Source organism: Gigantopelta aegis, chromosome 10 (genome assembly GCF_016097555.1).
Source record: "Gigantopelta aegis isolate Gae_Host chromosome 10, Gae_host_genome, whole genome shotgun sequence".
In the NCBI taxonomy this organism is placed as follows: domain Eukaryota; kingdom Metazoa; phylum Mollusca; class Gastropoda; order Neomphalida; family Peltospiridae; genus Gigantopelta; species Gigantopelta aegis.
This window is the reverse complement of record NC_054708.1, coordinates 38786611-38812186: the sequence shown is the minus strand read 5'-3', so window position 1 is coordinate 38812186 and position 25576 is coordinate 38786611. Positions and strand designations below refer to the sequence as shown.

Genomic DNA, 25576 nt, shown 5'->3' with positions numbered 1-25576 from the left:
AACTTAAGTTTTGTTTCTTGGTTTCTTGAATATACCGCTTCTTTCGCTTTTCGTTAATTTTGGTGACGGGGGGCAAAGTGGTACATCTTGCATTCACTGTCGATTTTGTGGTTTAAAAAAAACGGTGCACATTATATTGTGGTTCATGGGTTTTTTCTTGGAATAAACATTCAAAGTTGGGGGTGGGGGTATTTTAGACCGGAAATATTATAATAGTTAACCTTTAGACTACTGGATTAATTTTTAACAAAAACCACGTTGAGTGGGTACAAGTTTATAATTTTTACTCACATATATCTCTTAAATGTTTCATAAATACATGAAATAAAGTTCATATATGAATCGGTAAGTATTATTTTCGTGTCTTGTTTTGTAATTTTTTATTATTTTAGATCGGCTAATGGTGATTAAAATTAGGCAAAAAAAAATCGAAAAAGTTGCGTTTACTTACGGGCATTTGTGGCCAGCTGTCCAGTATTTATGTCCATTATTCCCGATAACAGTGGTTTTCTGACCAGAATTTTTTTTAAAACCCGAACTACAATTCATATTGCAATATTTGGTAATTTTCGTTGTTGGTAAAACGATCAAATTTATTATCAAATTAGCTGTTACAATCGGCTATCGATCCCTGAAAATTACTGCGACGTGCCGCCATTGTTGTCAAGCGAAAATACTTGCCGAAAACCACTTTTTGAACTAAAAATTTCAAGGTATTTTCAATTGAAAAAATCAAAACAAAAACCACCATTTTGAAAAAAAATCTTTTTTCTTTAATTATATTTCCGTTTCCGGTGAGTGTCGTGTGCAAAACGGCGGGAAATATGAATTGGGGAATGCACTGTATACAGTGTACAGTATATTGACTGACGTGACGTCGGGCGAGATATCTCGCCTGCAGTAGTCAGAAGGTTAAGTGCTATTTTGTAGTTACCTAGTCCAGATTTTATCACATTGGGTCTTTCATCAAAAATATTCCCTAATGAAGTAAACATACAGTTTTTGTTAATTAGTACACACATTGTTTTAGTTATTTTTAATTTAGTTTGCTTTTTTTTAGTTGTTTTTATATGCATATGTAGGCTGTTTTACCATATCACTAGCATGAACACCCAAGTTCGAAGTTATATAGTTTAATGTTTTGAAAACTTTATATTGAATAGTTTAAATGACCTCTAAAAATGCACAGTGTTTTTAAAATGATGAAAACATGTTGGTTACAGGTTTTTGTGTCAGTGGTGTTACCGATTTTGAATTTATCAGTTTCTATATATAATCATACGCAAACTGATAGTTTTGAACATCAGTGAGCAATGTAATGCTAAAAAGAAGTAAATGGCATGCTAAAATCACAAATTTGTTAAATGATATAACTTTTATTTTTGCGTTTCTTGAGTATTTTTAAGCAGTATTTTTTATTTCCCCATCAGTGGTGTTACCATTTTGAGTCCATGGCAAATGAAGTTTTACACAAACTATTATGTAAAATGTATAACTTTGAATTTTGACCATATTGAATACATGAAAAGGCTTTTGTTAATTGCAAGGTTTGGGGAGAATTCATTGTTTACTGTAATTTTGTCAGTGGTGTTACTGTCAGTGGCCTGGTGCAGTGGTATCGCAATACGGTAACACCACTGGCAAACCATGCAACATCAATAAAATTCAAACAATATTTTAACTGTAATTTGTTATTTCTTCTTAAATGTATAAACAATATTAAAAATGTTAAAAACATTTGACACATTTGTCTACATATTGAAAAGTAAATGCAAGATCAATTTGACACCCAAGTCACTTAATATTCAATTATCAAAACTTATCTAAAGGTGCAGACCCTAGTTTTAACCGTAAAAAAATAGACACTAAGTTTAGTTAATTTATAAACCTGTAACTCATTTGGGTAAAGTTACAATAGAGTGAAAGAAGAGTCTGTGACATTGGAACCGGGAAATATCCTGAAAATTGACTAGAACTCAAATCAATAACCGCTACTTCTTGGACACACGGGCGTTTTAAAATATTTTCGAAATCATAATGTTTTGTGCATCGTTAAACAAAACATTTCTTTCTTTTTTTTTGTACAGTTTGTTCTTAAAGATTATCTAAAACATGAGTACAGCAAGAAGCTGATAGTATACAATAGATGTTTGTTTTCCTCAATATTTCTCTATATTTCATTCCTTTTATACAAATTAATGTAGCTAGTAATATTTGCAATTATATCAGTGTTCTACGTTGCGACCAAAATGGTCGCCAATGCGACCAAAATGTTGGCGTGGCAACCAACTGAATTTATTATCGTCACCATCTGGCGACTGACTCCAAAAATGTCTTAAGTATTAAATTATTTGCCATGTGTGTTCACTCCTAACAGCGAAAACCAATGAAATTTGTTGACATCATTGTGCAGTCGGAACACTTCATTATTTACGAAGTTGTCTGATTGATCACTGTGAATTCCGTATTAATTTTCGCTATCGTTCAGAACTCATCGCGAAAAAAATCCAGATACTTGCGAAAAAAATCCAGATATTTTGATTGGTGTATTATTTTAATGCACACAACCATTTGGAATATCTCAATTGATATGGAATTCTGGATAATGTATGTAATCGGTCGACTAAAGAAGTTCCGAATACTGTATTGTACTATACATAACCGATTCACTATGGTACATTAGTGGTGGTTGCATTCGATTGAAGAACACGAGTACAAAATCAAGTAAAGGTTGCTCACTCACTGTTCAAACTATACACATTGTAATTAAACGTGCAAAATGGAGACTGATTATTAAACAATGCATTATAAATGAGCATTTCAACAATTATGTAACACTCTTTGATGCACCATGCGATGTGTTACAAACATTGTGGGGGAGGGGAGAGGTTGTTTGTCAAGATTTACTTACCGGCAACGTCTTTAAAATAATGTGATTTTTTTAAAAGCATAAACTAAATACCGGCAGCCATATATATATATATATACATGGCCATATTTTCTATTAGATTATTTTTTAATCAATTATTTATTTAAAATAAATTCAAAAGAAAAAAAATCCAAACCGAATAATGTTGGTTAAAATGCATAACTGTGGCAGTGAAAGTGGAGGGGTGACGAAGGTGTTACATAATTTTAGAAGGGATGGTGGTTTTAACGTTACAAAATGTTATGTGGAGCAGGGTAAAAAAAAAAAATGCCAAAGTTTCGACTATGTAATTATTGAACGGACACAAGTGTTGCGCTTGATCTGCTAACCCATTACGCTTGATCTGCTAACCCATTACGCATGTTGCTACACTCGTTCAAATCGAATGCAGCTCCAGTTAGCAGAGATTTTGTTTTTCTTGCTGTGTAGATGTATACGTTGTTTCCGCCCAGCATGTAGAAGCATGACAAAAATTAAAATATTACAATTCTTTAGGAAAACGAAAATATAAAATTTCAAACGCTAACTAAGAAGACGAGACGGGTGAAACGAGTACTGAAAAGTCAAATGAAGACCAATCTGAGACATCTGCAGCTGAAACCAAAACAGAGCAGGACAAAAAACATAGAAAATTTAATGAAACTTGGCTTTCAGTTTCCGTGGCTTCAACATGACGATAATACTGACACAATGCACTGTGCCTATTGTAGAAAAATTAGCAAGCATGTTGCTGGCACAAATCAAATGAGGGGAGATAGTTTGTTTTTTGTTTTTTTGTATACCCGCCACCCACAAAATAATATTTTATTTAAACAGTAGGATACGTAGGGGATAAAATAGCAATCATGTGAGGCATAAAATTATAATTATAGTCCCTCCCACCTCCCTCATGCGATCAATTCTGAAATGGTCCTATGTCAAATTCATGATTGAGTGAAAACTAAACAATTTCATTGTTTCAAACTATTTATTTAATCCAGCAGCATAAGTCATGTATAATGTTTAGATGGTTACAACACATGCATAAATGATACAAAAAGAGTTGTGTGGCTAGTAACATTTTAAGCTTGGCGAGTAAAAACATTTTGTCCACTAGCCAAAGAAGAGTAAATTATAAAACCTAGCGTAGAACACTGTATATCATTGCATTCCTTGCCACTTGACCCCCAAAATGAGCCTCAATCTGTATGCATGCCTATAATACTCATTCATTCCCTCTACTAAAGCTGTTTGTCTTTTCTCAAATTTTACCGTCCTCTGTGGCATTGTGGTTAGGCCATCGGTCTACAGGCTGGTAGGTACTGGGTTTGGATCCCAGTCAAGGCATGGGATTTTTAATCCAGATACTGACTCCAAACCCTGAGCGAGTGCTCCGCAAGGCTCAATGGGTAGGTGTAAACCACTGGCACCAACCAGTGATCTATAACTGGTTCAACAAAGGCCATGGTTTGTGCTATCCTGCCTGTGGGAAGCGCAAATAAAAGATCCCTTGCTGCTAATCGGAAAGAGTAGCCCATGTAGTGGCGACAGCGGGTTTCCTCTAAAAACTCTGTGTGGTCCTTAACCATATGTCTGACGCCATATAACCGTAAATAAAATGTGTTGAGTGCGTCGTTAAATAAAACATTTCTTTCTTTTTCTTTTTCAAATTCCTTTTCCTTTAGGTATGTGATCCTCTATCAAATTCCACCACAACTAGCTGGACAAAGGCTGTGGTATGTGCTTTCATGTCTCTGGAAAAGTGCATATAAAAGATCCCATGCTGCATTAGAAAAAAATGTAGCGGGTTTCCTCTGATGACTACGAGTTGGAATTACCAAATGTTTGACATCCAGTAGCCAATGATTAATTAATCAATGTGCTCCAGTGGTGTACGTCGTTGAAAAAACAAAACAACTTTATCCTCTTTCAAATTCCTTCTCCTTTAAGTATTTCATCCTCTCTCTTTATCAAGTAGTATTTCATCCTCTCGATCAAATTCCTTCCAGAGCCGGATTAAGGATCCGCGGGGCCTGTAGCACAAATAACAGCGGGGCCCCTTCCCAGAATATATATTTTGCAACCTCTCAGGCTGGGGGTGGGGGTGGGGGGTGGGGGGAATGACCTGGGGAAAATAAATCTACACATCACCGCGGGGGCCCCCTGAAACGTGGGGCCCGTAGCTTTTAATTGCTACTAGGATAAACCGGCTCTGATTCCTTCTCCTTCAAGTGTTTAACACCCAATAGCAGATATATTTTTCATGCTAGGGTGTCGTTAAACATTCATTCATTCATTCTCCTTCAGGTATTTGATCCTCATGTTTGGGCAAAAACGATAGATATTAGTCCATGGGCCAAAGCCGAAATTGGTATCACCTGGGCGTGCAAATTCTCATGATGTTTTTTTAATAGCCCTATGCCGTAAATAAATTATGCTCTGTCAAAACAGAAACGCATAGGTGAAATATTCATGGAATTATCTCTTTAATACAAAGTGGCATAATTTCGTTATTTATGATAGTATCGGTCAAATTTGACAGTGTTTTTGCTATGGACTGACGGCAGTGGAGGTGTTTTCATCACCAAACAGCGTCGCACGAGGGTGCTGAAATCAGTACCTTGTGTGGCCACCAGCAGCATGCAGCAATCACTGCGCGACATCTCCTTGGCATAGACTGAATGAGTCTCTGAATCCGGGCATGTGGAATCCTAGCCCATTCTTCCTGCAGTTCATGTGACAGTTTCGGAAGCGTCTGAGGCTCCGGGTCACGCTGCCTTACACGTCTGTCCAGTTCATCCCATAGATGTTCAATGGGGTTAAGACCTGTCGATCTTGATGGCCATAGCAGCACATTAATGTTCTCATTCTGTAGGAAATCCATTGTTACACGTGCCGTATGCGGCCTGGAATTGTCCTGCTGAAAGAGTTCTCTTTGTCGATCCAAAATGGGAAGCATGTGACGGTGAAGAATTTCATCCCAGTAGCGTACAGCTGTCAGGTTGCCTTGTACGAACACAAGTTCACTTCTGCAGATGCATGAGATGGCTCCCCACATGAGATGGCCAGCATATGGCCTAGCCAGTAAACCAGCTTCTTGAAGTTGGTTCCGAATGGTTTGTGCAGGCACCCTTCTCAAACCAGGTATACGTCCAGCAGTGTTCGTTGCTGTGGCAGTTCGGTGACGCAAGTGCAGAACCCGGATGTAGCGATCTTCTGCTGCAGTTGTTATGCGAGGTATTCCACTTCTGGGCTGGTCTTCAGCTGATTGAAACTGCTGGTACCTGTCCCAGAGACATGAATGGTGCTCTGGTAGATGTTCATGTGGCGTGCGACTGCTGATTGCGATACACCTAACCGGAGGCGGCTTATTGCAATGTTTCGATTCAGCAGGCTTAATCATGGCATCTTGTAACGCATCTATGTCGAAATTGAAATGAGGCATCATTGCGTGCATTGCATCTTTAAATACTCATCACTACCCCAATCGTTTCACCGAGTTTTACATGCATTTGCCCAAATCTGACCATTTCATGCTGATTTCCTGCAATTGTCGCACAGCGTGCGTTAAATTTGTTTTAGGGTGCATTTGGGCATGCTGTCCTATTCCAGGAACATTAACAAACATGGTCATTCAGCAACATTGTACAAAAAAAACATGTTTTGTAAAATCAAACACTTTTCTTCTTTCCCTATCACCTATGCATTTCTTTTTTGACAGAGTATAGTATGATAGACCTTTCTAAAGTTCTAACAGCTATTTGGTGGATATCGCCCCATATAGTGAGTTGAGGACAAATTTGGCTTTCCAAGATGGCCACCATGCAAAAATCTATTGATACCAATACCTCAGAACCCATACCACCTAGGCTCATAACTTTTCATTTAATCTAACTTAGAATTTTGAGGGTAATGAATGTAGATATATTATTCACAACATTACTAGATGGTCTGGGTGTTTTTTTTTTTATAAAAGAAGTGAAATATATAGACAACTTATTGAGGAACAATGCTGCAATGACTACTGTGAGTCTTGCCATCTTTTTGCTTTTATATCATTCTGTTCTTATTAAAAAGTGGAAATTTTTTGTTCATTGCCTAAGTTTTCCTCTAGTCTAGATGATGTAATTGATGTAAATATGTTGTGGTTTGTGTTTGTTTTTCATGTCTACATACAAATAAGTTACTAATTAGTTATTAAAGGTATTGGTGAGTTATAGGGTGTACGCGACATATTTCAGTGAGCATGACAATAGGTGCATTATCGTTATAATTTACATTATTTATTATGTTCATATAATTTTAATCGATTATGTAATCTAAGGTTGATTGGTTGGTGACAACCGAGGAGGACTGATAATCGATAATAGATTTCCAACACTAGCAGCAGGACATATTTGATGGGCGGAATGGTTTCCATTGTCATTCTAATTCTATTCTGGCCGGTAGTACAACAATTTCCTTGCTTCGTCGACATGTTCCACGTTGCTGGTCTTATTATACAAGATAACTGTAAAATGTTTTATTAGCTAGAAGTGGGGAGCATTTAGAATTACTTTGGTGTAAGGAGTACCATGCATGTAGGTAAATGCACAAGTCACGTCAGGGTAGCAGTTTTAAGCTGTCCTTTTACCTTTTCCAGTAAAAGCAGAGGTAGTGTCACATTCTGTGAAGTTGTGGAACAGATTAGTATCAGTTTTTTCTCTTTTTTTCTTTAACAAAATGTCATATGCTATACCATGATGCTTGCTTCCTCGATCAAATACCTTTTCCTCACTTTCTCTTAAAATGATGTGATGCCGGTCTTTTGGAACGTTCTATACTGTACGAAACAAACAGTCAGTATACCAGGGCATAAAATTTGGCACGAACGATTTTGTTGTTCGTCTGTCAGTTTTGCAAAACCAATATCAAAATAAACATGGATTGTTTGTGCAAAAGCTGTAATCGTTCGTCATAAAATATATTTTTAAAATATCACTGTTTTTGGAAGAAAATAAGCCTACATTGCCGGTGTGAGAAAGATACAATGTAAACGTTTGAAATCGGCATTGCAATTGATACATCGCAATTGATACAAAGTCTGCAATATGGTAATACAAAAAAAAAAAATGGAGCCGTGTTTAGAAGTCTTGAAAAAATTAGTATTGTAGTTGCACGTTCCCTTTTGAGCATTTCGCTACGTGCACATAGAGGATACTCCCCTCGTGTCTTGTGATAACATAATTTATCAGCACGAGTTGATAAAAGTATGAAATCCGAGGTTTGCCGAGGATTTTATACTTTTATCAACGAGTGCTGATAAATTATGATATCACAAGACACGAGGGGGGTATTCTTTTTATCATCCATTATCATTCTTTTCATTTGCGACAGTTGTAAACAATGTCAGTAATGTGGGTTGAATGTCAGCGGTAGACTCGTTAACTAGCAGAACTGCAGTGGCGTGACGTCACTAATGGTAGGTTTAGTGCTGAAACAAACACAGTGACGTAACAAAACATTGTCTTGTGATTAAAATTTGACCAATCAAGATTATAAGATATCACAATTTATAGTGCCAGCGATATCTCCTACAGAAGCCTTTAGTGAATGATAAAAAATCATATTATGTTGTTAGGTCAGTTTCTTTTTAATTTCCTGAGTTTCAGCCATAGCAAGAGTTCCATCTCACCCTTCCCCAACAAAATAAACATGTATCCTACTTTTTTCTTGATTTTTCAAACAATATCTTACCTCAAACATGTTTTAAATGTAAAATACTACACGCATAAAATCATTCAGGATTTCCTATGACTTAATTATTTCAAATTTTGTTTAGCAAGTGGAAGAAAAATAAATTGCAGTGTATAAAATTTGGCACTAACGATTTTATCAGTCGTTTGTAGGTTATGCAAAGCCAACTGAATATCAGCATAGACGAATCATTCATGCAAAAGCTGTAATCACTCATCAGAAAATCCAAACAAATGTGTGTTGGCTAATATCATCGTTTTGGAAAACTCCGTGTAGTGGGAAATCCCTGACCTTAGTGTACGTCATATGTGCTTGATGGTAATGTTCTAACCAGCTTTTTCTCAATCATTCAACGTGTCCAGCTATTTCCTTCACGACCACCGTCTACTTTCGTTATAAAACGCTACCTGCGTTAGCACGTCATCGAACGTTTGCTGAAATTCTCAGTCCTGATATTCGGTGTTTGAAGTACGTCACAGAACCTTTATGGGTAGTTTCTTACAATATTATATTATATACTGCTACCGTTGGATTGATTTAATTTAAAGGCCATTTTGCCTGTCACAAGAGTATGTACCTTGTATTACGAACATGCACCGCGGTGCACGAGATCTCGTGCCACCGTCACGGGAAAATCGTGTTCTCGTTACTATGAATAGCATCTTACAGAATTTCTAATTTCCAATGAATCCAAACTGACGTTAATAAATGTTTATTAAATTATATCGAGGTTTTAAAATGTTTGACAAATATCATCTACATGTACTGATCAATATTATACTTGTTCACGCCTACATTAAAATTGGTTAAATATTAATTAACAATAAAAAAAATTCTTCCCCAAAAGAGGTCGAAAAAGATTTTGACACAGGTTGATTTTCATGGGTCATTCTTACAAACCTATTTTTTTATTTTCGCCTGGTAGCTTTTAAGTTAGTCCTAGCACACAAAAATTGTATTTTCGTGTTTATGATGGAAGAAAAGCTACGCAAATGATCATCTTAGATTCTAGTTAGAATATTGTTGCCCATTAACCTTTTCATTTGTATCCGAACTACTAAAGAAATCGTTCGTGTAAACACTAAAACCACACGAACGACATATTGGTTGTCTGAAAAATTCAAATTTTATGCCCTGGTATACTCATCACATATCGGTTATCTGGTAACAACAACATTCCAGGAAACTGCATGGGCAGATGTTTTTCGTGATCCAACGAACAATCAGGAACTTTTAATTTGCATCACAAATGCTATCGTAAACTGCCTCAAAGATAAGTAAATAACCATTGCATCTAGTGCCGCAGCTATTCTTCTTGGTAAATGCAGATGCTCTACACTTCTGCTATTGGAACATTTCACAATTATCTTGTGTGCTAAGACTAGTGACCTGGAATGTGTTGTACTGCCAGAATAAGACGATGAAGAAGCAGACAATAGAAACTATTTCACCCATCCAGGATGCCCTACTGCAATACCCAAATTGTGTTACCTACCAAGCTGGGATGTGGTCAACCAGTGAACGTTCACTGGCTGTATACAGCATCAACAAAATGCACACGCTCCAGAGGGATGGGGAAGACTTTTGATAAAGACAGCCAATATTCTGAGTTCTTGTGTGGGACACTACCTGATGAGAACCTGTAATGAATTGGTTAAGCATGCTTACAAGAGTCAAGTGCATTGAACTCTCTGTGTGTGTGTGTGTCTTTTGCTCGTTGGAGACATTTTAAAACAACTCTTTGTGAGATAAATGGTATCTAACGGCCACTCATGTATTATTCTCTATTGATATAACTCATTAGATCCCAAAAATGAGAGTATAGGTGGCAAGGATTCTGAGATGTTGGTACTAACAGCTATTGTATAGTGGACATCTTGGAAATTCACAATTGTCACCATAATGTATCTTGGATAAGTGGTCCCTATTAAAAATTGAAACCTAAGACAGTGGACAAAGATTTTCCACTTTTTAATACTTAATTAAGAACAGATTAATACAAAAGCAAAACGATGGTAAGACTCATCTCATTTCTTTTATTTAAAAAATCCATCTAGTAATATTGTGGGTGATATAACTACATGTATTACCCTCAAAACTATAATTTAGATTAAAAGTAAAACTACGAGCCCAGGTGGTATGGGTTCTGAAGTATTTGTATCAATAGGTTTTTCGCATGGTTGCCATCTTGGAAATCCATGATGGCGATCATAACGTATCTTGGACGAGTGGTCCCTTTTAAAAGTTGAAATCTAAGGCAATAGCGAAATATTTTCAAATTGTTACTGGTAGTGCGTGTGTAAGTGTTCGGGCAAAAACCAGCCTGCCCCCAACAAAAATGGGAGCCTGTATGCCTATGCTGTTTTACCATAAAGTGTGTACAGTATATGACCAGTGAACGAAATGTCTAGGGTATAAAATGGTAGTCATATGTACTTACGTGTATCAAATGTTCAGCAGCAATAGAGATAAGCAGAAATTTTCACTATATTCCACCAGATAAGTACACCTAGAAATCTACTAGTCTGTCAGTATTTTCACTTGTCCAAATAAATTGTTTGGTTCATTCAAGTGCAAGGACAATGTTTTTTACTGCTCAAAATGAAACTCTATTGAAAACATTTTACCTGTCCCTATATAGGACAACCATTGAGTAAAAATTGTTTGTCCATGCAAGCACATTTTCACTTGTCGGAACAAACGGACATATACATGTATGTGTTTATTTCGAACACCATCTATAGGAACAGCTAGGATCTGATACAAAACATGCTGTAACCATTTTGGCTATGTTCACAATAAATGTTAAATATGTAAAAACAAGATTTTTTGTAATGTTACATTTGATTCAATGATGGATTGTAATTTTTAATTTCAATGATGGATTGTAATTTTTAATTTCATCTTTTTAAACTGAAACTTAATATAGTTTCTATACATTTTTGAAAAATTAACATGTACCTAAACGTAGGCATGAACACAGTATTTTTGTTTTGGTCAAAATGGAATTGTCAATTATTTTCATGGTGGTGAAGGATAGTAAACACTAATAACATGAATATTCCTCCTGTTAAGTAGCTCACTGTGGAGTGTGGTTTTGTTTTTGTTATTTAAAAAAAAAAAAAAAAAATTGCATCTCATGAAATACAATGTTCAAGAATTCAAACACTTGGATGTATTTGTTCAAATTTGGCTTAGAATATCCAATGACAGCACTGCATATTCCAAAAAAAGTAATAAACTCGCCTGTGCTTCCATCATTAGAATGTGCAAAACTTTTCTATTAAAAAATGCCATGATTTTTGTTGGATCATTACAAATATATATGACAAAAAATATTCAGTTAATAAATTATAACATTTATGAAAAATGGATCTGACATGAAATTACATTAAAATTTATTGTACGAAAGCAAAATAATTGTACCTATATCATATTGTCCTGTTGTCAACTAACCAATAGCTCCCGATGAGTTTCAAACAGCTTCCAAGAAGCCACAGATTTTTGATTCTCTGAATCTGTTTTAACTCCAGGGATGAAAACCTTAAGTTCTAGCCCTGTATATACATTTGTATATGTAGTAAAGGTGTGTGCTTTGGGTGAAAAACTTGTCCTATGCCACTGAACTTCACCTTATTTAAGTCCAAAAAATGAAATCCACTTCGCCTTTGGTTACATGAAGTAGATTACAAGTGATTAGGAAATATTTTTTTATTACAGAGTATCCAGAATGGAACTTTGATGGTTCAAGTACATACCAAGCCGAAGGTTCAAACTCCGACATGTACCTGCAGCCAGTGTCCGTTTTCAGGGATCCGTTCAGGAAGGGACATAACAAAATGGTTTTGTGTGAAGTCTTCAAATACAACAGAAAACCAGCAGGTACATTTCTTTAAGTTAATTACATTGAGATGAAAAAAATGTGTTAAATTGTTGGTTGTATATCTGAAATTATAAAGACCAATGAGATGAGAGCTGGCACTTGGTTTATTGTTGCTCAAAATAGCTTGTCAAAATTACATTGGTAGTGATGACACGCCTGACATTACTATGCTGTATGTTTAGAAACTGAACCGGAAAGTTGAAAAAGTGGGCAAACATTACAATGATTGCATATGTACATAGTCTGGACGTAGACGGGTGGGGGTGTCATCTGGAAGGGGAATTTATACTGCGTGAACATTTCTGTTGATCACTCAAACATGTGGGCAAAATTGTGTTTTAGACAGTTTCATTAAGATGGTCATGTATACTCCTTGCTCATGATATTGCAGGTTCCACACATGCATACAATTCTGCTCTGACAGCTGTCCGACTGTCATCTGGTTGTTGACAATCAAAACGAGGCTATACACGGTCACAGTGTTACTATATTTAGAACACACGACCGTTGGAAAGTATGGAAACATTTAAGGGTCATGTCTATATTTATTGCCAATTTAAACAAAACACATAACTTTTAATATGTTCTATTCTTGGTTTCACTCGATAAATATTGATTATATAACTGTTGAATCATACTAATATGATGAACAATTTTTAAAAATTCAACTATTATAGTATTTTTAAATGTCCACACTGTCTTGCAGAAGAATAATAATTATAATTACCGACTTTTTCATTGGGAAATGTAAATATGTTACTACAGTTGAAAAATGAAACGTTTTGAGTTCACTTTTCTATGTCCTTGTGTTGAAGTTCGTTTAGTAGATATTACTATAAATGTGTACAAAAACAGCCATTTTTGACCCGTGTGGTCCACGGTATTGTAATGTTTGCGATTTACCCCAATATCATGGTAACCTCCCTTGAACGGAAGCCAATGCTATGGTGTCCTTCCATCAACTGTTTTAATGTTAGAACTGCATTTATTTGTCAACACAATGGCATGGACATGATGCAGATAAGCAAAAATTGCCACCCAAGTATATTTACCTTCATATATGTAAGTACATTTCTTTATTTTTTCAAAATAGTTCAGTACCACGATATCGTGGTACCCCAGTATACCTATATTGTCCGTCCCATCCTCCTATAGAGGGCAATTCCATGACTTGGAGACATGAGGGGGAAAATACAATTTCATTATACAAAGCATTAAAATTAATTAGCACACTCAGTTTGCAGAAAAACTGAAAATTCTTGCTCACAAAAATGTCTATCCTATTTTTTCTAATATCAAAACATATTACATAATTTCAAAGCTTAATCCTACCCGAAAACGGGAACGTCCAGCCACTCAAATTCCTTACACCAAACTGGCTTTGACAGTTCATGTTAATCAATTTATAAAGTCAGTAGCCTAGCATACTAAAATACTGGTATTTTCTTCTGTCATGGTACATACTAGTACATTTTGTACTGTACCGATATACTTCGGACGATAACTTCACAAAAATTCCCAAGAAATAAATTATCAGTGTCATGAAATAAAATACATAATTTCGAGAAATTATTTAAAAACCAAATAGTAAATGTCAAATGCTAACGATTGTTTGTGTTCCATAAACAAATCTTTGAAAAAAATAATGAATTTCCCAAAGTACAGTCAAACCCGCTTATGCACTTAACTGGGTTAGTTGATTAACCGATAGTACCGACTTTCACTTGCATAGATCCAAGTACATAAAAGCATGGGAGACAGTCTAGCACAGTGCGGTATTTTAGACCGGAAATATTATAATAGTTAACCTTTAGACTACTGGATTAATTTTTAACAAAAACCACGTTGAGTGGGTACAAGTTTATAATTTTTACTCACATATATTCACTTAAATGTTTTATAAATACATGAAATAAAGTTCATATATGAATCGGTAAGTCTTTTTTGTAATTTTTATTATTTTTAGATCGGCTAATGGTGATTAAAATTAGGCAAAAAATCGAAAAAGTTGCGTTTACTTACGAGCATTTGTGGCCAGCTGGTTTTTTTTTAAACCCGAACTACGATTCATATTGCAATATTTGGTAATTTTCATTGTTGGAAATATGAATTTGGGAATGAACTGTATACAGTGTACAGTATGTCGACTGACGTGACGTCTAGCGAGATATCTCACCTGCAGTACTCAGAAGGTTAATACATGCAGTTGGATATATATATAAATGTAAAAACAAAACTAAATAAAAATAATGATTAAAAAAAATAAAAATGATAATTGGCTTGACGTTTTTGTTTTAATCTGCCAGTAATTGATATTATTTTTTTAAATGTCTTTGATACCTGTTGTTAACTGGATATCTTTGTCTTATAAACACAAATTTGGTGCATAAAACTACTGACCATCCAGTAGTGTAAACAAAGTTAATGAGATAAACTTAAAACAACATGCAGAACCATCACACAGTTCATCGGTGCATGTGTTTACAAAATGTCATTTCTGGAATTACTGGGTGGTTAATTGACCAAATGCACCTTACTACTAATACTAAGTAGAATTATGTGACCATGTATGAAGTTGCAGTGAAGACTGCATGGTCTGGTGTTCTTTCCATCACAAAAGATGTGGCAAGCTTTGGCATTATTTGCGATCCCTAAATAATGACTTGGCTATTGTTATGCAATTTACTTCACAGACACCAACATGAAATACCATGATTTATTAATAAAGGTCTAAGAGACGGTGTTGGGGGTCAGTTATAGTTTTCTTACTTGCACATCCAATCGAAGTCTCTGAACGGCCTCGCAGTCTTAGCCAAGCTTTGAAATGGTGGATGATGCTTTCTGCAGACTACAGAATTAAAATAATTGTAAGTGTACAAAAGGAATAAAGAGGCTGTTTGTGTTAGAAAATTTTGGTTGCCCGGTGGACGACTGAATTGTAATTTTTACTCGTCTAAGGCGAGCGGACGAGTACTTTTGGCCAGCCCTGACATGCATGACCATTCTAACACAATTGACTGACCATAACGCAGCGGTCCGACTGATTTCTGTCTGACAATATATAGCAGATACTGTTAGTGATGATCCATAAATAACGGGGTGTTTGTTTTGTTTGTTATTTGTTCTTGTTGGTTTTTAATAATCCAACTAATTCAGGCATGTGTGCTGGGGATTCAAAAGTTTTAACGGCTTTGTATGTATCTGCAAGTGACAAATCATTTTCTTTTGCGTTTAACAGACATGTACACTGCATCTAATGAATAAGTGAAGAACAACCCTTTCTGAGTCACATTTATTAAATACATAATTACTGCCTTGGATGATTGATCTCTAAACCGTTAATTACTAAGGCTTCTCAATATAACGTGATTGGCTCAGACGTTTTCAACATCATCTCAAATTTCACCAGGCAAATTTCAACGAAAACGACCCAAGTCATATCCTCTCATGGCCATGCATATGTTGTTATTTTTGGGGCCAATTGAAAATCCAATAATTACAAGATGATCCTGTTTTAACCATATTACATTATCATGCGTACATGTATGTATTAATATTAATTTTATTATTGTAAATACTATCTAAATCTGAGAAGTTATAAATTTACAAAAAATAACCATGAAAATTATTAGGACATAGCTTTTTCTGTTCAAATTTAACTACACAAACTAAGCCCTTCTTGTGTGGAACCATGCACAAGCTTCTACCAATGTAGACATGCATGCTCACAGTTGAAGTTATACATGCATGCAGCAAGCTTGCAAAAATGAAAACATGCTTGTGGGAAGCTTTCACAGTTGAGATATGCATGCAGCAAGCTTGCGCATGCTTGTACAAATGAAAACATGCATGCAGCAAGCTTGCAGAAGTACGGACTACCTTACACGAGCTAAATGTTAGCTAGCAAATAGCTTGCATTGCTTGTACTACCTTGTATCAACCTTGTGACTACCTAGCCACAAGCATGCATTTTTGTTTGGGTATGCAGATGATTCAACAATGTTCATGTCGGGGAAAACTGTTATTCAAATTCAAGATAAAACTTCAGCAAGATCTGAATAGTGTAGAAAAATGGTGTTCCTATAATAAAATGTTCATAAACACAAAAAAGACCCAATACAGGTATATGACTATAGGAACAATACAAAAAGTTACAATCCAAAATGATATTTCTCTTATAATAAATTCAGAACGTCTGCAACACGCTGATTGTAAAAAACTTTAGGAATCAAAGTTGATAATAATTTAAAATGGACAAATCAGGTTAAACATGTGTGTTGCTTGATCTCAAAACATCTGTATCTTTTATTGAAAATCATTAGGTATTTAAATTTAGATGCAAGAAAACTTTTCTACAATGTGTATATTTTACCACTCTTTGATTACTGCTGTGTAATTTGGGGAAACTGTAATCAGGATGGATTAGAATGTTTACTCTTACTCCATCTGCCCCACTATTAAAATGGATGACAATGCATGCACGAATGCACTATCACAAATGTTTACAAATTTATAAATGTCTGTGCAATGAAGCCCCAAACTATCTTTCAAACTTATTTAATACATGTTGGAGGAAACAATCCCTACAACCTTTGAAATGTAGAGGATAGTAATCTATTAATTCCAAAACCTAAAATGTCTTTATTTAAACATGCTTTCAGTTACTCTGGACCAGTACTTTGGAATCTATTACCTGAAGCTATCCGATCATCGCCAGATACTGCTGTTTTTAAATATAGACTCAAGAAATATTTTCTAAAATAATATAATTTGTACATATGTTTATATTGCCATATATGTATTTTCTATTTGTTCATAAATGTATGTATTGTAATTCTGTATTGTTTATACCCGAGGGAAGATAAGATTTTGCTAACTGTGTTACCCTCATTAAATAAAGAATTTATTATTATTATTATTATTATAAAATAATAGAAATCGTGGAAAGAATATCCTAAAAACTTAACCAGCTATCAAAAATAAACCAGTACATTGCTGGACCGATGTCAAAATGTCAACCTACTAAGTGAAACTTTCAGCAAAAACAGTGGTAATGATAATTTTCCGAAAAAATTCTCAGATAAATTACATAAAAGTAACTCTCTCCCAACTAATAATACCACTGCCGGAAAACATCAACCAATGATAATCTTCAATACAATAAACCGCTTACTTTATTAGAACTTAAAGTCGCGCTTAAAGTTAAACAAATCACAGCCACAAGACCAGACAGAATCAGCTATACACTATTTCAGAATCAGCTATACACTATTTCAGAATCAGCTATACACTATTTAAGCATATGTCCAATGCAATTTTGGAGGTATAGTCCTATTGTTCTTTAATCGGAACTGGAGAGAGGGCCAAATTCATGCTACATGGAAGCACGCTGAATGCTTCAGCCTACCTAAGGCAGGGAAGGACCACACTCTCCCAAACAGTTACAGACCGATCACACGCTAGAAACTATCATCAACAAGCATATAAATAATTATTTAACCAAAAATAAACTTATAACTGACCTACAAAGTGGCTTCCGTAACGAGCACTCTACAAATGATCAAGTAGTCAGACTACAAAATTCTATTAATGATGCGTTCAGATATCCCTAAGGTATACGCAATATTTGTCGACATTGAAAGATTTTTGATATGGTCTGGTGCCAGGGCCTACTAACCAAATTAGATGATAATGGAATTAAGGCAACATGTTTAATTTTATCAACAACTTTGTTCATAATAGATCTATTTCAGTCCAGGTAAATGGCCAGTTCTCAGCCAAAACCCGATATCATAAACGGAATACTACAAGGTTCAGTCATCTCACCAACAATATTTAATATATTTATCAGCATTATCATCACTGCTTTTAAAGAAGGAAAAAAACGGACATGGATCACTACTAAATAGTGCACTATTTGCAGGTGATTGTGCCTTTTGGCACTCAGGCAGATCAATTCTGCAACTATACTCCTCCAAAAAAGTTAAGGATCATATGTGTGGCGGTCTAGGAAAACCCATCACATGGCCAAAATTTTACATCTTCCATTTGTGGTATTAATGGAAACTACCTATCATACCCAGTTAAAAACAGTTTGAATTTTTTAGATATTCCATTTAGAACAGAAGATATGGCATTTTGAAGATGATACTATTCGAAAAACACAAACTGAGAAAATCACATTTAAAGTTTCATGAAATAAAAAAGTAATTATTTCATCATTTATTGATCATTTTATCTCTGTTAAGTACATTAAAACCAAATAAATTCAAGAAATATACATCTGTTAATTAAGCTAAATGAAGTGAGGACCCTAAAAGAAATATCTGTGTTTGTTAAGATAGTTAAAGGATCAGTCAATAATGACCAAGTTTTAAAAAAAAAATATATATATATATATATATATTAAATATATAATATTTTCTTATAAAGATGAAAAGTGTTATTTTTAGTTTCACCAGTAAAAATGAGATACCGTACTTTGTGTGTAGATTGTTTTACACGATTATGCACAATTTGCACGTGCACACCTGGGCCTTGAATTGGCTTGGGTGAAAATCGAGTGAAAACGCACTGTTTTGAAATCGCAAATTGAAAGCTGTGATGAAATTGAATGTCGTCAGTTTGAGACTACACATCGTTTAATATTAAAGTTTAGTTACAATGCCACCACGACAATTGAAGAGTGAGGCAGAGCAATTGGAATGCTTGAAAGTGGTCAAAGTCAAAGACAGGTGGCTAGAACACTTGTAGTATCACAAAGTGTTATTTCCAGATTGCAAACACATTACAACAATACTGGACAATTGCGTGATAGACCCAGGAGTGGAAGACCGCAAGCTACAACACAGTGTCAAGACAGATTTATGGTGACATTGGCTCGTCGAAATCGTATGGTATGGGGTGGAATTTCTTTGGATGGTCATACAGACTTACAGGCCTTCAGGAATGGAGCTCTTACCGCAATTCGGTACAGAGATGAGATCCTTCATCCATTTGTGAGACCGTTTGCAGGTGCCATTGGTCCTGAGTTTGTGCTAATGGACGATAACGCACGGCCACATAAAGAACAAATTGTGAGGTATTACCTTGAAGAAGAGACATTTGAAAGAATGGATTGGCCAGCTGTTTCTCCCGACCTATCGAACACATCTGGACACAACTTCAGACATACATTTCAAGATTTGATAACCTACTAAGAACCATAGATGACCTTGCAAGTGCTCTGATCAGAGAATGGCAGAACATTCCACTGCAGGACATTAGGCACTTGATACAGAGCATGCAGCGATGTTGCAGAGTAGTGATTAATGCTCATGGTGGTCATACTCGCTACTAAACAGCAATTAGTGAACTGACTTTCACACAATTAATGAATAAACAACGATAGTTGAAACCAAATTTAAGCATTTTATCTTTTCTGGTTCTGATGTTATGTTCAAAGTAAATACCGATCCTTAACATTTTTGGAGGAGTATATTTAAAGATATGCAAAAAGATATGGATAAAGTTAACACCAGGGCGCTGGACTGGGTCAAAACTGTTGGGATATTCACTGATACACCGAGTAGGTGTGGGTATAACTGACTTATACCCCACTTAAGGTAGAGTTAATTATTATATTAGTTCTATGGCAAATAAAATCAATAACTAGAAAGTAGTAAATAAAGAAACGAAAATAACGTAGACCAGACATCATATACATTGAGCCTCACATTTTGTTCTGGAGCAGTGAAACTGTCACTTTCAGTTGTTCATGTCGCACATGCAAATGCAGTTTGAGGTAGTTTTATCAGTGTGTGTCAGGGCTGCATGTACTGGTATCGGAATATATTAAAACTCAGGGACACACTTTATGTTTCTCGGGATGGCAATAGTATAGAGAATTAAGTATGACAGTGCTATTTCTGAGAACATTTTTATATTTAGATCATCTAAAAAACCTTTTTTATGATATGTAGAACTAAAAATAATATTTAATGATTTTTTTTAAAGTTTGGGGAATTTACTGGATAGAGGGTAGCTGACACCCCTACCACCCTAACTACAGCTCCGCACATTGCATGATTTTAACAGACCTATCATGCTGTAAATATCTCAAGGGAACTATTGTGAATAAGTGTGCATGTGTAGTTAGATGGCTCTTTCTATTAGTTAAAATTAGTTAAACATAGTTTGAACTTTGTCATCAAGCAAAAAAAATTTGTCTTATTTTGTAACGGCGAATTGTGAAAGACTGTAGTGGATGTGAAAATAAGCCAGCGAGAAAAAAAAGGACTTTGAAGGCCAGAATGGAGATTTTTTTTGTTTAGTTAAATGAACTTAATTTTCTGTGCATATTAATTTGGACAAGCTTTTGACAGCTGGACGTTTAGCACAAGGGGAAAATTAGTCTATATTCCCCCAATATGGATATCTAAAGACTTTAGTCAAGTGTTGAATGATTTAAAAAACAATGCGTTGCAACTGAACATCACAAGTGTGAACGTGATGGAAAGTGTTAGTAATTGGTCGCGCAGTCGTGTGCTTCTCCAAATGTGAACACGAGCTCATCAAATATAAGCGAAACAATGGAAGTACCTTCCAGATTTCAATGTAAGTTAGGTCTACAGACTGGTAGGTATTGGGTTCGGATCCCAGTCGAGGCATGGAATTTTTAATCCAGATACTGACTCCAAACCCTGAGTGAGTGCACCGCAAGGCTCAATTGGTAGGTGTAAACCACTTGCATCGACCAGTGATCCATAACTGGTTCAACAAAGGCCATGGTTTGTGCTATCCTGCCTGTGGGAAGCGCAAATAAAAGATCCCTTGCTGCTAATCGGAAGAGTAGCCCATGTAGTGGCGACAGCGGGTTTCCTCTCAAAATCTGTGTGGTCCGTAACCATATGTCTGACACCATATAACCGTAAATAAAATGTGTTGAGTGTGTCGTTAAATAAAACATTTCTTTCTTTCTTTCAATGTACCGTATATCTTCGCCTGTAAGTCGATCTCGGCTATAAGTCGAGTCCCTAATTTCAAGCCCTGAAAACGTATTTTTTTATTGACCCGTTTATAAGTCGACCCATGAAAAACAACTTATAAATATTGAAATATTTCTTATTTTCTGCACATGAGAACAATAATGTACAATATTTGAACAAAAGAAAATTATTTTACAAACTTCGGTTTTCACGTTTTGTACATCGCAAAATAATCAGACTATTCCAATCAAACTATCATTATTACATAGCATCAAAACGAAATATTCCCTTAGTAAAGAGTGAACGCTGTTTGACTGTTACTGTATGGTACTGTACAGATGGTTTTGTGCACAGACAACAACTTTATTTATAAACACTGCCAACAGATCACTACGATAAAACTGAAAGTATCACGTTTTGCCGCCATATTAATACATGTAAGGAGGATAACTCTGGAAAGTACACTGGTTTTTGTACCAAATGATGTGTGTCCCTATTGCTCTAGATAGTGAACTGCAGAGATCAGTCTATTTTAAGGGAAATCTCAGTAATATTCATGAAGTTAATCACCGCCAAAACATTGTTTGAACAGTGACCAGATTTCAAAATAAACTCAGGCAACAGGTAGTTAGTATTGTTTACATTTTTACTATTAGTGATGACTGTTAATTTAACTAAGTGGACTGTTGTCTTGGCATGTGAGTGAGATCGTACGAAAACCGTTCTAATGCCAAAAAAAAAAGGTTATAAAAAATAAATGTCAAATTAACATATTTGAGTATAAATACATGGCATACTTCAACAATAAAACTTGTAAAATAATCCCCAAAACAGTAATATTTTTTGGTGAAATTTTTTTACCCTCTTATAAGTCGACCCCCCAAGTTATAAAATAATTTTTGGGTGAAAAAAATTCGACTTATAGGCGAAGATATACGGTAAGTTATGACAAAAGTTCATTGTATTATTCATAATTTTTTTTTTTTAATTTTTTTTGTTTTTTTTTGTTTACAGGTGTAGTTAAATGAAAAGTGTAGGTGTATTGTGATACACGTACACATTTCCTCCAAAAGTGTAGATGTATTGTAATACACATACACTTTTGGAGGAAAAGTGGAAAAGTGTAGGCTATCGGTGAATACGTATACACCTACACTTTTAACAAAAGAAACCATGACAACGAGACCTGTGGTGGGATATAAGTATAGTTACCCTATACTGGATGTCTTACCCATGTATGTTGTCCTAATGTTAGTGCATGTCATGTCTATGTCTGTGTGTTACCTGTTGGATGTTGTCTTACCTTCTTATTTTTTTATTTTTTTTCACCAGAGACGAATAGGCGTTACACTTGTGCACAGATCATGGAGCGTGCCAAAGATCACCATCCTTGGTTTGGAATTGAGCAAGAATACACACTACTTGCTTTTGATGGGCATCCTTTTGGATGGCCCAAAAACGGTTTTCCTGGACCACAAGGTAAGCTCAAATTGTGATTTTTTATTATGAATACCTGCATTGTATCAAATCTTGTTAGTCTCCTACCTGTCCAACCGGAGGGGACTATAGGTTTCATCTCCGTCTGTCAGTCTGTCTGTCCCACATATGTTTTCAAGATGTTTTTTGCAGAAGGCTTTGAAATATTGTGTATAGTTTCATCATGTACTGTTACAGATTGTGTTTGACTTTCATGATGATTTACCCATTTTTAACAGAATTATGGCTCTTGAACTTAAAATTTGTTTTCCGGATTTTTGCAATGCCTGGAGATATCAAGTTGAAATTTTGTATATAGCTTTATCATTTGTATATAGCTTTACAGATCAATAAGTTGAAGTTTTGTGGTGATTTTCCCAATTTACTGAGTTTTGGCCCTTGAATATAGGAGATATGAAAAATTGTTGGGCCCGTTAGGGGATAGGTATTGCTTTAGCAGTACTCTCAAAATGCTTGTTTAGGGTAATATTCATTTTACTTCATATATAACATTATTTTTTGTATGTAAAAAACATTATAGAAAGTAAAAGTTTGTTTGGGAGTCTACAAACATTAGGGCAACAACAAACACCTTGCCATATATCTTTAATATGTATTTTTAGTGATAAAAAGACTGTTAATCCTAAACATATACTCTTCAAAAAAAGAAACGCAAAAGGGTACAAATGGGTTATAACTCCGATTTTATGTTTCCTACCGGTTCATGCTTTGTGAATATAAGGTCATTGCATGTCCCAAACACATTCCCACGGTTACATTCGATAAAACGCAGCTACTGTACAATAAAGTTCCAAAATGTGAATATTCGCAAAAACGCAGCCACGTGCAAACCATGTCACCACTGCACGTGCGTTGTCTGCACGTGCAACATGAACACCGACAGTATAAAAGTGCAGGGTGTTCGCTTGCCTGGCCTCTGTATCTGGCCGACAGTTGACAACCCAGGACATGCCACGTCTCGGTGAACCGCAGAGAAACAATGCCATCGGCCGACTAGACGCAGGCGAATCCAGAACGGCCGTTGCCAGGGCATTCCATGTGTCCCCAAGCACCATCTCCATACTGTGGGACCGTTACCAGCAACATGGATCAACACGTGACCTCCCTAGATCCGGTCGACCACGGGTCACTACCCCCGGGCAGGACCGCTACATCCGGGTACGCCACCTTCGGGAACGATTGACTACTGCCACCTCCACAGCCGCAGCAATACCAGGTTTGCGCAGGATATCCGACCAGACCGTACGGAACCGCCTACGTGAGGTAGGAATTCGTGCCAGACGTCCAGTTCGAGGTGTCATCTTAACACCACAACACCGTCGACTCCGACTGCAGTGGTGCCAGATTCATCGACAATGGCCTCAACTGCGATGGAGACAGGTGTGGTTCAGTGACGAGTCCCGATTTCTGCTCCGACGTCATGATGGAAGATGTCGCGTGTATAGGCGTCGTGGTGAACGTTATGCGGCAAACTGCGTGCAGGAAGTGGACAGATTCGGCGGGGGTAGTGTCATGGTGTGGGCAGCCATCTCACACACTGGCAGAACTGACCTGGTCCACGTGCAGGGCAACCTGAATGCACAGGGCTACATTGACCAGATCCTCCGGCCACACATCGTTCCAGTTATGGCCAACGCCAACGCAGTGTTCCAACATGACAACGCCAGGCCTCACACAGCACGTCTCACAACGGCTTTCCTACAGAACAACAACATTAATGTCCTTCCTTGGCCATCGATATCACCGGATTTGAACTCAATTGAGCATCTATGGGACGAGTTGGACCGACGCCTCCGACAGCGACAACCACAGCCCCAGACCCTGCCCGAGCTGGCAGCAGCCTTGCAGGCCGAGTGGGCCACCAACCCCCGGGACGTCATCCGTACTCTGGTTGCTTCAATGGGCAGGCGGTGCCAGGCAGTTGTCAACACACGCGGAGGCCACACCCGGTATTGACTCCAGATGACCTTGACCTTGGTGGTGTGTCCTATCACTTACTCACAATGTACTAGAGTGAATTGTGAACAATCCTGCAACATTTGGTAATTATCGGACTCACCATTCAATAATTAAATCAATTCTCCAAATGTTACGACAATGTGGTTTTGCGTTTCTTCTTTTGAAGAGTATATGTTAATGGCAGCAAATTCATAACAGTTCCTTTAGTATTATTTCCAAAAAGAGTGTATAGCTGTCGGGAATAATACATTTGTCATAACTACAGACCTGTACAGAGATGCCAACCATTCTGGATTTGACGAAATTATCCCAGATTTTTTTGTTTAAATTACGCATTATGAATCGAGACCAAAACATTTTGGAAAAAAGACAAAATCGGTCTTGAAAATTTTAGTGGGAACATTTCAAACGAACACCGGCACAAAATGGATCTTTTCACAGGGGGATTAGTGAACAGTTACACCGGAGACAAAGTGGCGTCTTGTTGAAAAGAGACAAGTGTTTTACAAAAGTACAAAAACAAATACACAGAACTGTGGCCTGTTTTATAAGCAGTCCAAAGTGAGTGAATATCATTCTTTCTGCGATATTTGTAATACAGACATTAATGTGTCCCATGATGGTCTA

At 36.3% G+C, this 25576-nt stretch overlaps 1 protein-coding gene across 1 annotated transcript in view; it reads left to right on the top strand.

Moving 5' to 3' along the window:
* LOC121383277 (glutamine synthetase-like) overlaps positions 1-25576 on the top strand; it is a 97929-nt gene that overhangs the window by 15937 nt on the left and 56416 nt on the right. Inside the window, exons 3-4 of the mRNA XM_041513196.1 lie at positions 12365-12526; positions 22826-22972. Coding sequence (XP_041369130.1) covers positions 12365-12526; positions 22826-22972 — 309 coding nt within the window. The remainder of the gene's footprint in view (positions 1-12364; positions 12527-22825; positions 22973-25576) is intronic.